Raw genomic sequence first — 15,048 nt, 5'->3', positions numbered from 1 at the left:
AGATCACTTAAGGAGTCAAATATTTTTGTTATATTTGTTTTTTGTTTTGACAAGCTTTAAAGTGAATAACATTTTTCAACAGAATCAGACCATGTCCATGCAGGATTTTAGGCTCTAATGTAGAGACTAGTTATGCTAACACTTTAAAATTATCTGTTACCTTATTTCAAAAATAAACATTTTTATTGTATATGTGGTATTGAGAGCTTTTTAAGATTGATAATGTTATAATATGGTAAGGCATTATTACCAGGATAGTTACTGACTATCAACTGGCCGTCTTGGCCACTGTTTACTGAATCAGTATCAAATTATAAATTGAATTAAATTGAAGTGAGAATCAAATATTGGAGATCTTTTGAAAAGGAAAAACTATTCCTCTACAGATTGAATACTTGGACATCAAAAATGTGTGGGTATATTTCCACATTGGTCAGTTCTCTGACAATAGCTGGCTGACCCTACCATTAAATTGAATTCTGACATTGGAGTCAGGATCCAATCCCACAAATTAAGGGCTCAGTCCCGCAAGATCTGCCCTCTCCTCGAATGCCAGTCACCAGGAGTAGGTTCCCACGTTCTGCACCCTTTTGTTGAGTTTGGCTACAAATCAAGGATTCCCATAGTAACCTCTTCAGGTTTAATAATTTGCTATAGTGGCTAAAGAACTCTGGAAAACACTTATGTTTAGTGGTTTATAAGAAAGGATATGATAAAGGATATAGTTGAACAGCAGATGATGTAGGTAGGGTGAGATCTGGAAGGCTCCTAGGTTTTGGAGCTTCTCTCCCTCAGAGTTGGGAGTGTGCCATTTTCCTGGGACATGGAAGTGTTCACCAAGCTAATAGCTCTCTGAATCCCTTTGGTTACCATTTTTATGGAGGCAGCATGACATAGGCTGATTGACCTAAGTCATTGATCATTGGCAATTAGACTCAGTTGCAGCCCTTGAAAGTTCCAAAGCTCTAATGACATCGTTGGTTCCACTGGTGATTCTCTGCCATCCTGTGGTTATCTGAAAGCTTTCCAGAAATCACTTCACTCATGCTAGTTTAGGTATAGGTGAAAGGGCCTTGTTACGAATAACAAAATTGTTCTTTTCACCTTTATCTATATGAAAGCTACAAGGCAAGAGCCAGGTACAACAGTAGGGGGTCTCTGTCGCTCTTATCATTTAGGAAATTATAAGGGTTTTAGGAACTCGGGCCAAGAGCCAGGATGAAGACCAAATACATTTTTTTTTTTTTTTTTTTTAAATTCCAGTTAGTTAACATACAGTGTAATGTTAGTTTCTGGTACACAATCTAGTGATTCAGCACTTCTTACAGTATCAGGTGCTTATTCCAACAAGTGCTTTCCTCCCCTGCCCCCTTGTAATCAGCTTGTTCTCTGTAGTTAAGAGTCTGTTTCTTGGTTTGTCTCTCACTCTTTCTTCCCTTGGCTCATTTGTTTTGCTTCTTAAATTCCTCGTATGAGTAAAATCATACGGTATTTGCCTTTCTCTTAACTGCCTTATTTTGCTTAGCATAGTACTCCACTCCATCTGTGTTGTTATAAATGGTAATATTTCATTCTTTATCAAATACATATACATAGAGTTTCTTACAATATTACACTCATACTTTTCACAAATTTATATTTGAAGAAAAATACACATACGGAAAAGTCTGAAAATCCTGTTTCACAAAGTGCATAAAACAGTTATGCAAGACAGCTAAATCCTAGAGGTTTGTGTAGTATAGTGCTTGTAGCTAGTAGTATGGTATTGGATGCTTAACATTTTGCTAACATAAGATAAATCTTACGTTAAGTTTCTTAATATCACATTCAAAATAAGAATAAATTAAAAGGGCTGGAGGAATGTTTTGGAGGTGATAGATATGTTTTTGGCATAGACTGTGGTGGTTTCCTAGATGTATATTTATCTCCAAACTTACCAAGTTCTATACATTAAATGTGTATAGTTTTTTTGAATGTCTATCATACTTCAATAAAGTGGTGTAAAAAATGCAAAGAAATGGACTGTAACCACCACCAAGAAGCTGCTTTGGCTTAGACAGTATAGCCCTTTAATTTGGATGGTTTTGATTATGCCTATAAAATTCAACTAGGAGTTGTTTTTAAAAAGTTATTAACTTTCATGGTGTTAATTACAACATTTTGTTCACAAGTTGATGTTATAGGAAATTGAGCGCTTAAAATAGGAACATAAAGCTCAAGTGTATTGAGGCATGACACAAATAATTAGGAGGTACTTGGAAGCATAACAGAATTCCTAATTTTCTTTGAGAAGTTAATCTCAGCTCGTGATTCCTAACCTTGGTGTGGGATATCCCAGAGGAGGGGATGTGAAGTCTTCTTGAGCTTCTGGAAAGAATGTTAACATAAATTCACTTGGGTTTTATTTCTGATTTACCACTTTTACAAATAAGAAAGTATATACCAAGGGGGTACGTAGGTGGCTCACTTGATTGGGGCCCTCCCCTCATCGTCTCAGTGGGAAGTCCACTTCCCCTCCTCCCCTCACTTCCTGGTGCACTCTATCTGAAATGGGTAAATTAAAAAAAAAAAAAAGAGAGAGAGAGAGAGAAAGTATGTACCAAGGAAGGAGAAAGGGGTTGAAAAGAGCCCTCTTTGCCATTTCTGTCACCATGCATATGCTTTCAGGATTTATTGCAGTGCTATATTTAGAGGGTACTGAAAATGACCTACATGTGTAGCAAGAGACTGGTGAGATAATTGTAGGTATTTCTATACAGCTATTAAAGATTAGTAGATATATATGGCCTGACCTGGAAAGAAGTTTGTTTTTTTTTTTTTTAAAGATTATTTATTTGGCAGACAGAGATCACAAGTAGGCAGAGAGAGAGGGGGAAGGGAAGCAGGCTCCCAGGACCCCGGGATCATGACCTTAGCCGAAGGCAGAGGCTTTAACCCACTGAGCCACCCAGGCACCCCTGGAAAGAAGTATTTTAAAGAAAATTTTTTTGTTTGACTTTCTCTGAAGATGTGCATACACACATTTAAAGAGTGAAATAGTTCTATAAGATTACACTATGAAAAATAGTAGACTGCTGCCCCAGTTTTATCTTTCTGAAGACATTTCTTCCGGAGCCTTCTGACTTGATTCATTCTGGACTGGTAACCCTCTATACCTGATATATTGCTGTCATTTTTTAAGGATGATCATTCTGGGATTTACCTCATTTTTCTTTTTGGTGGTTGGGGGTAGTTTATGAATGGGGGTTCTACCTGTTTGCTCCATCATTAAGTCTTTTCTTTCTTTCTTGGTTTACTCCCTTTTGACACATTTAACTCCTATAATAGCTTTTTGGGGAGAACATGCATCGGAAATAAATTTCTGAAGCCTGGCATGTTTGAAAATCACCTTTGTTGTATGTCCTTAATTTGGAATTGTTTGACGGGTTAATATACTTGAAATTGGAAATCTTTTTCAGGATTTTGAAGATGTTGCCCTCTTTCTCGTTTTCATTGTTGTTTTTGAAGCCATATTTACTTGTTCCTTTCTTTATGGACGTGTTTATTTTTCCTTCGTGGGCATGTAGAGTCTTTGTCTTAGTGTACAGAGTTCTGAAATCTCATGGTGATTATGTGCCTTGGTGGGAGGGGTCCATTGTGCTGGGTCCTTGGTGGCCCTTCTAGTATGTGAACTTGTATCTTTGAATTCTGGGAGATTTTCTTCTGTTGCTTTTTTGATTTGTTTCCACCTGTTTATTTTTTTCTTTATGGGACAGAGTATTTGCCCTTGTGGCCTTGTCCTTAAAGTTTCTTTTCTCTTTTCTATTTCTGCCTTTTTAAAAACAAAAAACCAAAAAACATTTTGGGTGACTTTCTTGTCTTTGTAGTCTGATCTTTTAATTTTTTCATTTCTTCTGTCATCCTTTAATTTCTAAGATTTCATTTTTCTTTTTCTTGTTTTATGGTTGTAGTATCTTAATTTTATGACATTGTTTAAACTTTTTTTTCTTTCAAGTTTTCATATTCCTGCATAGTTTCTATTTTGGTTTCTTTTTCATGCTGGAGAGTTTCTTTAGATGTCTTTAAAGAGACGCTGACTTCTCATGATTAAGAATGAAGGACTAAAATGCTCTCTGGGCACTCTGAGCATCTAAGTGGGCTCCCACGACTTGCCTTTACTGTAAAGCCTTGCTTCTCAATCAGGGGCAGTTTTGCCCCAGGAGACACATTTGGTTGTCGCAACTGAGGGGGTGCTACTGGTATCTGGGGGCTGTGGATGCTGCTAAACATTATCTGGCTCAAGTGCCATAAGTACGGAGGTTGAAAAGCCCTGTTGTAGGGTGACTAAAGCGGGTTTTTTGAGGATCTCCTGGTGGAGGTAATTTTTAGGCTGTTCAGATTCTTGATACGGTCCTTTAGTGTCCTGATGAGGGGACACAGTCCTTTCTGCTTTTGTCCTGGGAGAACTATGTCTTACTGTTTGGTATGTAACTGGTTAATTCGCTGTTTTCTCTGACTGGTATGCCTCATTTCTAATTCATGTTGTGTTTCCCTCCCTCTCTTCCCAACCCAGGCAGATATCCTGCTTTCCTTTTAGAGGCAAGAATCAGCAGAGTTTTAATATAAAGGGTCGGATAATAAATATTACAGCTTTTGGGACCATCTGGTCTCTGTCACTATAGTATAATATGCAGCTCTAGTGTAGGAGGACCCATAGACGAGTGGTATGACTCTTCAGATAAAGCTTTAGTTATGGACCCTAAAATTTGGATTTCATTTAATTGTCCTGTGTCCTGAAATGTCATGAAATTTTCTAGTATGTTTTTTCCTAACTATTTAAAAATGTTAAAACTTTTTTGGGCTGTGCAAAAACAGGCAGCAGGCCAGATTTGGCCAGCAGATTGTGAATTGCCGTCCCTTATTCTGGAGACTTAATCACTTGCCTTTAACTGAGGTTTAGGAGTGGCAGTCCCCTGCGGTATGTAAAGTTGGCAAGGGGGATCTACTGATGGACTCATTCTTAAACAACCTTATTGTAGCTATACTCTACCCTCACTTCTTTGGATATCTAGTGCTGTCACTTGTGGAGCTGTTTGAGTATTCTCTAATAAGAAAAAAAGAATTGGTTTCTTTGTTTTCTTGACCGCTGAGTTAGGGTCTACTTTATCATGCCTGCCAAGTCCTTTAGTACTTACCCACTTTTCACCATTGGGAGTTGCTTTTTCTCTTTTTTTCCCTTTGGCATGTTCTTGTTGGTTCGTGATTTAAAAACAACAACAACAACAACAACAAACCTTTATTGGCATTTTATTGGCACTTGAAGAGAAGAGGAAATAGGTGTACATGTTCAGTCTATTAAGTTGTCTGTACATTATTAAGTGGGAAAATATTCTAGGATAGATGTAAAGCATTACATTTTGTTGAAAATAGTTATGCCTTAAAGAGAACCACAGAAATAAATTTAAATTCTCTGTTCCAAAAGCTTGATGTTTTTAACTAGAGAGATTTGGAAGGACTGTAATTTCTTTTATACATTTTATATTGCCTGAAATTTTTTTAGTGAAAATGTATTTAATTTGTAATCAGGGAAAATGAAAGTTATAGGGGCTTTTGGTCTGGAAATCGAAACAGATGGCTTCTGGGATTTGCTGTGGATAATTTGCTTATAATTGAGATACCTGTATTTTATTTTTCTATTACATTTTGGACAAAGGTATTGACTTAGTATTTTCTTATAGATTCCGTAGCTTGGTAATTAAATTATTTATATGAAAGACTAACTTGTCAAATTGGTTTATTTTTGTGATAGGTATTTGATCAGTATGTAAAGACGAGGGCAGAAGAAGAACGCAGGGAAAAGAAAAACAAAATAATGCAAGCCAAGGAAGATTTCAAAAAAATGATGGAAGAAGCAAAATTTAATCCCAGGTATATGGTTCATTACTGTAACATTTCAGAATATTTATGTGCTTTCTCCTAAGACCAGTTAAGAGAATAGGTATCTTTTGGATAATTGGATTGTTTGGTTAGCGGTGTCCACATTTCTTGTCTTCATTCTTAATATATTTACTTTAGAGGAATCTCTTGTGCCCTTGAAAGGTATTGGATTTCAGGAAGGGTACCTTGTTTTAAAAGCTTCCCTGTGGGAATAAATTTCCTTCTCTAGAAACTGGTAAATGATTAAAAAAACAAAACAAAACTGTCTCCATCTTAAAGTTTTATACATAATGACTTGCAGTGCAGGAACATTATTTTGCTTGAAGTGGTGAAGGACCTGTCTGTTTAGATTATGTTTTTTTCTGACATTTTCAGTTGATCTTAATGGGTATTGAGTATGCATAAAAGGCTGAAGAAGATGAGATATTTTAAACTTATGTGACTAGTGTCACAACAATAATGGCATCATCTCGTGGATATTTTATGTGCACTTAAAGATACATGTACACACTTAAATGCATGATTAATGTACTCATCTCATACCTATTTTGCAGAGAAGGAGAGTAAGACAGAGTAAATTAGGTAACTTACCCAAGTGAATTTGGGATTTCAGTTAGATTCTGGTGTTAACACAGAATAGTCTAGGCAAGGGAGAATTACTTTCTTATTTATAGCAGTGGTGTTATGCTGCTGTGAGCACCTCATATCATGGAGAATTTCCAAAACTATGGAATAGAATCATGGAGCGTCTGGGTTAAATGGTAGTTTTTATAAAAATTCATTTGTTTAAACAGTTACTTTTGTCATTGGAGATAAGAGTGATTTTGTTTGAGAAAGTATTTGGTGTTACGATTTTGTATTTGAAGTATGAAGAGAAACCTGTGGCATTAATATAATAGCATTTCAGACAATAAAGCTAACAGAGTATTTGTGGCTATGAAGAATGTAATATTTGTTAGGGGGTAATTGAGTTTCAGACTCTCCAAGGGGTCTTGGGCCTTTCCGTTTGGTTAATCAGAAGGGTGAGTTCTTGGGTCAGGTGCTTGGCGACTGGGTTATAAAAGACATTTTGGGAGGCTGTTGAGGAAATTTGAACATGGTTTGTTATTACGTATTAGAGAATTTACAGTTTTGGGGGGATGATGTTGTGGAGGGAAAAGGGTTTACTCTGAAGGAGATACGTGCTGAAATATTTATAGATGATGTCTCATGATGTCTGCAGCTTGTATTCAAGTGATTCAGCAAAATGTATTTATTAAAACCATTATGAATCTGTCGATAACTGAGACTCTGAAGAGATTTCCATTTTCTGGATTTGACAAAGTCAAAATCCTGTTGGTGTTCTTTTGGGGCTGGTAGAATTGTTAGAGTGATCTCTACTTTGCAGGTTACTTCAAAAAAATAAAGCCATGAGGCACATAACTAGAAGTATTGGCACTGGGGACCTTGTGCTGTATTGTTATATTAATACATTCAACACTAGCATAGAGGTAAGGACCAGTTTTAGGGAGTGGCAGAAAATGAAGAGGAAAAACTTGAAATGGAGAAGGTAGTGTCCATTAACTTAAGTTTACTTTGTAATGGAAAAAGATGTAGTAGAGTTTGTAGATAAAAAGCCCCAGAGTTTATTCTGAGGAAAGAGTGACAGAATGGGGAGAAATACCTTAGTGCCCATTCCCAGTCTTTTTTCTATTTTGATGGAAATCTTAAGGCATTCCTCCTAGGGTCAACTCCTGGTCACTCTACTCTTACTGGTCTCCTACTAGTATCATCCACTCTCAACTCTCCCTGAGAAAAAAGGGCAACATGTCTGTTACCAAGCAGTACCAAGCAGTGCTTTTGGGAGTTAAGAGATGAGTCATATAAAAATCTATCTGAATCTACTGTTAAAACTTCATCTTATCTTTTCTGGTGAAAAATTATTATTTTCCCTACTTTATTAGAAGTAAAAGAAATACCTGTAGAGTAATTCTCACTTTCATAAGTTGATTTTTACATTAAAAAAAGTTTATTCTTTAATCATAGTAATTACTCTTCTTTCTTAAAATTATAATGCAAGGTGCTTAATCATGAAAAGAAAACATTTGGTGGACTACATGTGATCCCTTTTCTGGGACATGTAATTTTTACTTTAAAATTTTATTGAAGTTACATGTCCATTATTCAGACCAGGTTGGCAATAGATCCTATTGTTGAAATGTTGTATTAATGAAATTAGGTATTCTGAGTAACAATAGTTGAATGTAAAAGATTTTTGGAATCTAGGTTTGGTTGCCAAAGCATAAAGTAAAAATAGCAAACGTTAGCTGTGAGTGGTACTCCTAGTTTTCATTTGATGTTTTAAATTGTAAATTCTGAAGTTAACCAGTTTTTTCATTATTAATGAAAGTTGTAGTAGAACCTTTAACACCTGAGAAGATGTGTTTTATATGTGAGTTGAAATAGATAGATCTTAAAAGGAGAAAGTAAGATTTTTCCTCTCTTAAAAACATGTTAAATGTAGGAGAATTTATTATAAGCAAATTATTATTATGTAAGGTGAAAGCTTCAGATATTGAGGTATATGCAAACATGAGGAAATTTTTTTTTTCTATGCTGAGCCTCATTAGCCCTCATAGGCCTCATCTTTTTATATAGCCTGCTTGGCAGCTCTTTGTTCTTTTTTTTTTTTTTAAGATTTTATTTATTTATTTGACAGACAGAGCTCACAAGTATGCAGAGGCAGGCAGAGAAAGTGGAGGAAGCAGGCTCCACGTGGAGCAGAGAGCCCGATATGGGGCTCGATCCCAGGACCCTGGGATCATGACCTGAGCCGAAGGCAGAGGCTCAACCCACTGAGCCACCCAGGCGCCCCAGCTCTGTGTTCTTTTTGTATCTCTGTACATTGATGTTTTCATTAAATCTGGAGAATTTTTGATCAGCATTTTTTCCACTCTGATTCATTCTTTTCTCTTTTGGAATTCTAATTACACCTGTTTTAAAGTGTTTGGTATTATCTCACATGTCCCTGAGACTATTCTCCTCCTCCCCCTAAATTTTTTTCTGTGTACTCTTTTGAGCAGATAACTGTTACTGCTCTAACTTGGAGTCACTGGATCTTTATTCTTTGTCTCATCTTTTGTTAATAAGCCCATTCATTGAATTTTTCCCTTCAGTTAGCTTTAGGTTCTTTTTTTCTATTTTCTGTATCTTTGCTGAAACTCCCTTTTTTTGTTCATTCATTAAGACCCTGTTTTTAGTTCCTTGAACCTAATTTTCTTTAATCGTTTCAGTATATTTTAATAATTTTAAAGGATTTGTCTTTGCATAGAACAATATCTGGGCATTTTGGGTTTAATTTCTGTTGATTAAAAATTTTTTTTGGAGCTTTGCGCAGTGACAGTATCATAGCCAATGAGGTTTATCCGAGGCGCGATTATTGCTAATTGAAAAAATTTTTTTTGGTATGGATTATGCATTTTTATGTTTAGTGTTTTCTGATTTAATGTTGGAAATTCTGGGGTTTTGTTTTCATAGGCAGTTCACTTTATTACAGGCTGATATGTTAATTTAGTTTTGATTTAAGGCTTTCTTAATGTGGCTCTCAGGAAGTAGAAGTGTTTTTCAGCAGTCCAGCTTTGCCTCCCTTGTGCATCTTTTGTGGACTTTATTGTTTTAATGCTGTTCTTTTTTCTGCTGTCAGTTTCTAAGGTATTTTTTGCTCTTAACTATGTAGTGCTTTACTGGGGGCGGGCGCGGTCTTGCCCTACTCTTGTGGTCCAGTCTTGGCTATACTCTGGTGGGGAATTGCTTTTTGGTATACTTATGGGGTTCCCTCTTCCTATAGCTTTTTCCTCTGCCATTTTAGCACCCAAACTCTGATCTTCATGCTTCTGGCTATTGAGACCACTGTACTCTGTTTGGAGTAGTTTCTTGGAAAATTGTTCTGAGGCAGAGGGTAGTGGGGCTTTCCTCAGTCTTTGTACTCTACCTGTTGTCCACTGTTTTGCAATCAGTTGCTTCATATATTTTATCCTATTCAATAGTTGTTTCTGGAAGGAGAGCTAATTCCATAAAGTTACTCCTCCATGGCTAGAAGCAAGACTGAGCCTCTTCTTAGTGTGGAAATAGATTAGCTCTGAAGTCTCTTGAAGCACATTTTTTGCTCTCTGATGTGTTACCCCCAGTGTCACTGCTGATAATATATAAGTGTTAACCACATTTTTACCCTTTAGCCCTTTTTTTACTCCTGTCTGTAGCTCATTATTCCCTATTTGGGCAGATATTGGAGCTCAATGACTCTTTGGTACATACTCTTGTGGAAAAATGGTATCTTCTGCTATACCTTTCTACAAGCAGAAATAGCTCTACCAAAGTTAGCACACTTGCCATTTTGTTACAGAGCTACTTTTAGTGAATTTGCAGCCAAGCATGCTAAAGATTCAAGATTCAAAGCGATTGAAAAGATGAAAGATCGAGAAGCCTTGTTTAATGAATTTGTGGCAGCTGCAAGAAAGAAAGAGAAAGAAGATTCGAAGACCAGAGGTGAGAAGGTAAGATGGTTTTAGTTCTGGTGGTATGATTGATGGGAGTGTGAATAGGAGAGGACTAATGTGGGGCTGTGTTGCTAATCTTGTTCATGGGCATAAATTACAGGAATCACATTTACTGTTTAGCTTTAAAGGTAAGTTTTATAGTTGTTTTTTGTGTGTGTGAATTGTCTCTTTACTTCCCTGATCTTTATTTTTAAAAAGATTTTATTTATTTATTTGAGAGAGATAGCTAGAGAGGGGAAGAGGGAGAAGCAGGCCCCCCACTGAGCAGGGAGCCCCATGTGGGGCTCCATCCCAGGTATTGGGATCATGACCTCAGCCAAGGCAGACACTTAACCAAGTGAGCCACTCAGGTGCCCCATGATGTATATTTTACTAACTTCACTAAACTACCTAGATTTGCTTTATATTTTATTTTGCTTTTACATTTTATTAATACTGAGATGCCCAGTAAACCCAGGACTGACTGTTAGGTCTGTTTATTCTGTTTATTTAAGATTTCAAGGTTCTTAATAAGTAGTAACCTTTACATTTCAAAAAGCTTTTTTATCTTTTTTGCCTTCTAAAAGATAGCATTTTAGTGACTTTCTAATCTTTTAGCAAGCATATCTTACATATAAATTATTGCTTATCAGAAATAAAGGTCAGCTATTAAAGATTAATGAATTCCAAATGTCATTTGATAGCAGTGTCAGGAATGGAGAGGAGCCCACCACCGGAGAAGCAGACTGGTGGAGATGGCACCAGTGGTGTGTGAACCATCAAAACATGCAGCCACTCTCCTTAGTGTCCCTGTGTGCTTTGTGAATGGAGAAAAAGAACCTCTGAAGCCTAATCATTTTTGACATTTAAAGTGGCCTGTTATTCCAGAAAGTTAAAACATCACAGATTTTGTTAAGAAATTTTATTAGAGAAGTAATACCTCTCATACTGAGAAAAAGCCTCTTTCACTGTAAATAGCAGTAGTATTGGGTGACATGACTTTTGTCAGAAATACCTGCAATTTCCTGATTACATGCTTATTGGGCTTCAGTGTAGATCCTTTCAGAATTATTTAACTGTCAACTTTTTTTTTTTCCCAAATGATTATGCTTCTCAGGAAATGTGCAAAATTGAGTGTTGAATTAGTCATGTTAATGAATTGTTTGCTACTTTTGACTTCTAGTAATAAAACCTATTAAAAAGAGAAGCAAGTAAATAAGTGATTGCTACTATGTGATTTATACAAATTGAATGTTTTTCTCTTTGCATTTATAACTAATGTTCTTTTTCTGAACACTTTTTTTTGATAACTATTTTGTGTATTCTGTTTTATAACAAGTGGATAGACTTTACAGTTTTGTGCTGTGCGGCCTGTCAATCAGTTCAGTCTGACAGCTGTCAATCACTGATACGCAAAGTATTGTGGGATTCCCTAGTGAGGAAAGAATTGGTATCTCTGTGTGGTGACTTTAGCCTCCCGCAGTTCCGGTACTTTATATTTTTTTTAGTCTTTTTCCTTATGAAGTGATGAGAGTTGTGCCCAGAATGTGTTAACTGTAGTAAATTAAATAGACATTACATCTAAATAAACGTAATATATACAGCTTTATTTTCTTCTGATTGTAAAATTAATTCTTTGTAGGTTTGGTTTTGTATCATTACTTAATTTTTTTTTTAAAAGGCTAGAAATTACTAAAGTGAAAACTTCCTCAACCAGTTTAAAGAATGCAAAATTACTAACCAGGCCATGAAACAGAAATCTTTAAAGTAAGGGTTTAAATATAGTTTATTTAATATTCACATTCTGAGAAGTAGCTGGTTAATGAAGTTCCTTCATGACTTCTACTGTGCATTTATTTTTATGAAGTATATTGTCTGTACCTTTTTTTTTTAATCACAATTTTTTTAAAATCACATAATTGGGTGGTGATTAGTGCTAGTAGCATGGTGCTGGGATATTGGAGTTGCTTTATGCTTGTGATTCTCTAGTTGCTGTTTGTAGCATTGAGGTAATGCAATTAATAGCTGAATAGTAAAGGTTTAAAGGTAATTACTTGCGGATTCAAAAACCTCTGAAGGACATTGACTTTTGGTGAAGTTGCTTTTTTTCCCCCTTTCATTAGACATTTTTAAGCTAAAGGGTAAAATCATTTTCATATAGCTTTTACTGTTAATTTTCAGTTTTATTAAAAAAAAAAGTCCCTAAAATTCTGTTTATTTTAATGGGCTGTTTTATAGCTACCCTCAAGGTTTTTTTTAATTTTATTGCAATTTTTTTATTATAACCAATTTTTATAAAATTATAGTTTAAGTAATATACTTTTTGGAACAGCACATTTGAAGTTGCATATGATAGAATTAATCCTCTCATAAAGTTGGCATTTTTCTCCCTACCCTCCCTTAAATTTCATTTTGAACAAGTTAAATATTTTTGTTACAGTACATAAGGCTAGGGAGACTGTTTTTTCCTATTAAAGTGAACCGCTTAGATGGTAAGTTACTTCCATTTGGAGAGAGAAGAAAATAGGGGATATAGGGCTTTGAGTTGCTGCTAGAGTAACTTATATATAAATTTTCTTGACTTTTATGCAGTTGTTAAGTAATTCCCATATAAATAGCAGCTTTGGTAAACCATGTAATTAGCCTGTCATGGTAGTATCCACAATGAAAGGAAGTTTAACTTTATTTAAAGTTCACTTTGTTTATACATCACACATTTTTAAAAACCTATGTGATAATCCTTACTTCATAGATTTCATGTCTAATATGTGAAAATTTGTCCTAAGTCAATTTAAATTCCTATGGCTTGGAAAGATTCCTGTTAGATACAGCTTGCATGCTTTAATTCACATAAATTTTGTCAATTTTGCTTTGTGGTTTATATGCATCTAGGAATTGGGTGTTCATCATGTCAGATACAGAGTACACAAGATGAACAGAATTGTTAAATCACTATATCAAGTAGTTTCTTTTTCACTGTCTGGAAATACTGGGTTTATGAGTATTTCTTACTATTCCAAACAAAGGCAAGAGTTAAGTTCAGTAGTAAAGAAATCCAGAGCTACTTAGCTCTTTTTTTTTTTTTAAATCTCCAATAGGGAAACTTGCTTGTAAACTTACAGCTGTTTTACAGAAAAGACATCATTTTCCCTTTTAATCCGCTCATAGGGGAAGTGAGGGTTGGAATAGGCAGAAAGAATGATTCCATTCCTAATTTCTCAGTCCCTTGATCAGGTGGGAAGTCAGGATGTTTTAATCCCTATGGGGAGGAGAGGTTCTTGACATGGTCAGAATCCTCTATTGAATTACTGCTACCTCATCTGTCTCCCCTGGTAGGAGTACAAGATAATTTAAGCGAGACTAAATTTTTAAACAGGACCTCAAAAGTGCATAAAAATAAATGCCTCCTTTATCCCTTTCTTCCCTGTTTAAAAAAAAAATGAGAATTACAGTTTGGGAAAGGGATTCTAAGTATTTTACATGTTGACACTAAAGGATTAATACCATTTCATACCCTTGGTATTATGTTACTAACTTGGTCCTTGATTGGTTAAGAATGTTAATTCATTAAAACTTTTATTTTGAGTTCTTTAATGGTAAAGGCATATATATTTAATGGCTAAAAAATACAAAAGATCTAAATAAAGTTTATGTAATGATCGATTATGACCATAGAAATTCTGTATATATAAGGGTGTGAACATTGCTTTTTTAAACTAAATTACAAAAATTTGCCCTGTTTTTTTAATCTCTTTAGACATTTGACAATATACTTTCAATTTTCAAATGAATGTGACTTTCTTTCGAAATTCACCTTTTGTAACAAAAAATGTTATTCGTCTACTTTTTAAAATAAGTCATTCTTACTGTCTTGATATTAAAGTATAATTTAGTATCAGTTCATAAGCCTGAATCTTACCTAAAAATAAATGTGAATTCTTATTTTTAAAAAATGGCAGTTCTGAAATGCAAAAGTTAGAAACAACCTAAGATTTTATTTTTCTGTATTTTAGTAATTTCACTGGAGAAAATGATTTATATTGAATTTGGTAGATTTTAAATGAGAGCTTAATGTGTGTGTTGATTTTTTATATTTTCCTAAAAGAGTGATTCTGATAATCTTCTTTACTAAAAATTACTCCACTCTAAATACATGTATTTAAAAAGTTACTAATATTTCCATCTTTAAGGTAAGTGAATAGTTTTTTCTGGTTAAAATGTTTGCATATGAGGAATTTCTCATGGCACATTTCCCCCCTATCCTACTACGTGTTTTGAAATACAGATTAAATCGGATTTCTTTGAACTGTTATCTAATCATCACCTGGACAGTCAGTCTCGATGGAGCAAAGTGAAAGACAAAGTAGAAAGTGACCCACGTTACAAAGCAGTGGACAGTTCATCAATGAGAGAAGACCTTTTCAAACAGTATATTGAAAAAATAGCCAAGGTAACTGTTGCGTTTACTTGTACTGTAAGCATGGAATAATAAAATTCTTAATTGTATTATAAAGGTATTCACTCCTGTTTGGGATTTGGAGTTTTTCTTTTTGGTATGCTTTTTTTTTTTTTTTTTTTTTTACCCCAGAAGATATTATTTATTTATTTGACGAGAGAC

General features: G+C 35.0%; 1 protein-coding gene across 15 annotated transcripts in view; it reads left to right on the top strand.

Annotated features, from left to right (window-relative positions):
• Positions 1-15,048, top strand: part of TCERG1 (transcription elongation regulator 1) — a 62,364-nt gene that overhangs the window by 40,137 nt on the left and 7,179 nt on the right. For all 15 annotated transcript variants that reach the window (XR_014309977.1, XR_014309978.1, XR_014309979.1 and 12 more), the window contains 3 exons: positions 5,789-5,907; positions 10,298-10,448; positions 14,716-14,880. Coding sequence is in view for 8 of the 15 variants with exons in the window: in XM_082724531.1 (XP_082580657.1) it covers positions 5,789-5,907; positions 10,298-10,448; positions 14,716-14,880 (435 nt within the window). In the remaining 7 variants the exon portion in view is untranslated. The remainder of the gene's footprint in view (positions 1-5,788; positions 5,908-10,297; positions 10,449-14,715; positions 14,881-15,048) is intronic.

This window comes from Mustela nivalis (genome assembly GCF_964662115.1).
Source record: "Mustela nivalis genome assembly, chromosome: 3".
NCBI classification, from domain to species: Eukaryota; Metazoa; Chordata; class Mammalia; order Carnivora; family Mustelidae; genus Mustela; species Mustela nivalis.
The sequence above is the reverse complement of the archived record's forward strand: the minus strand, read 5'-3'. Positions and strand labels throughout refer to the sequence as shown.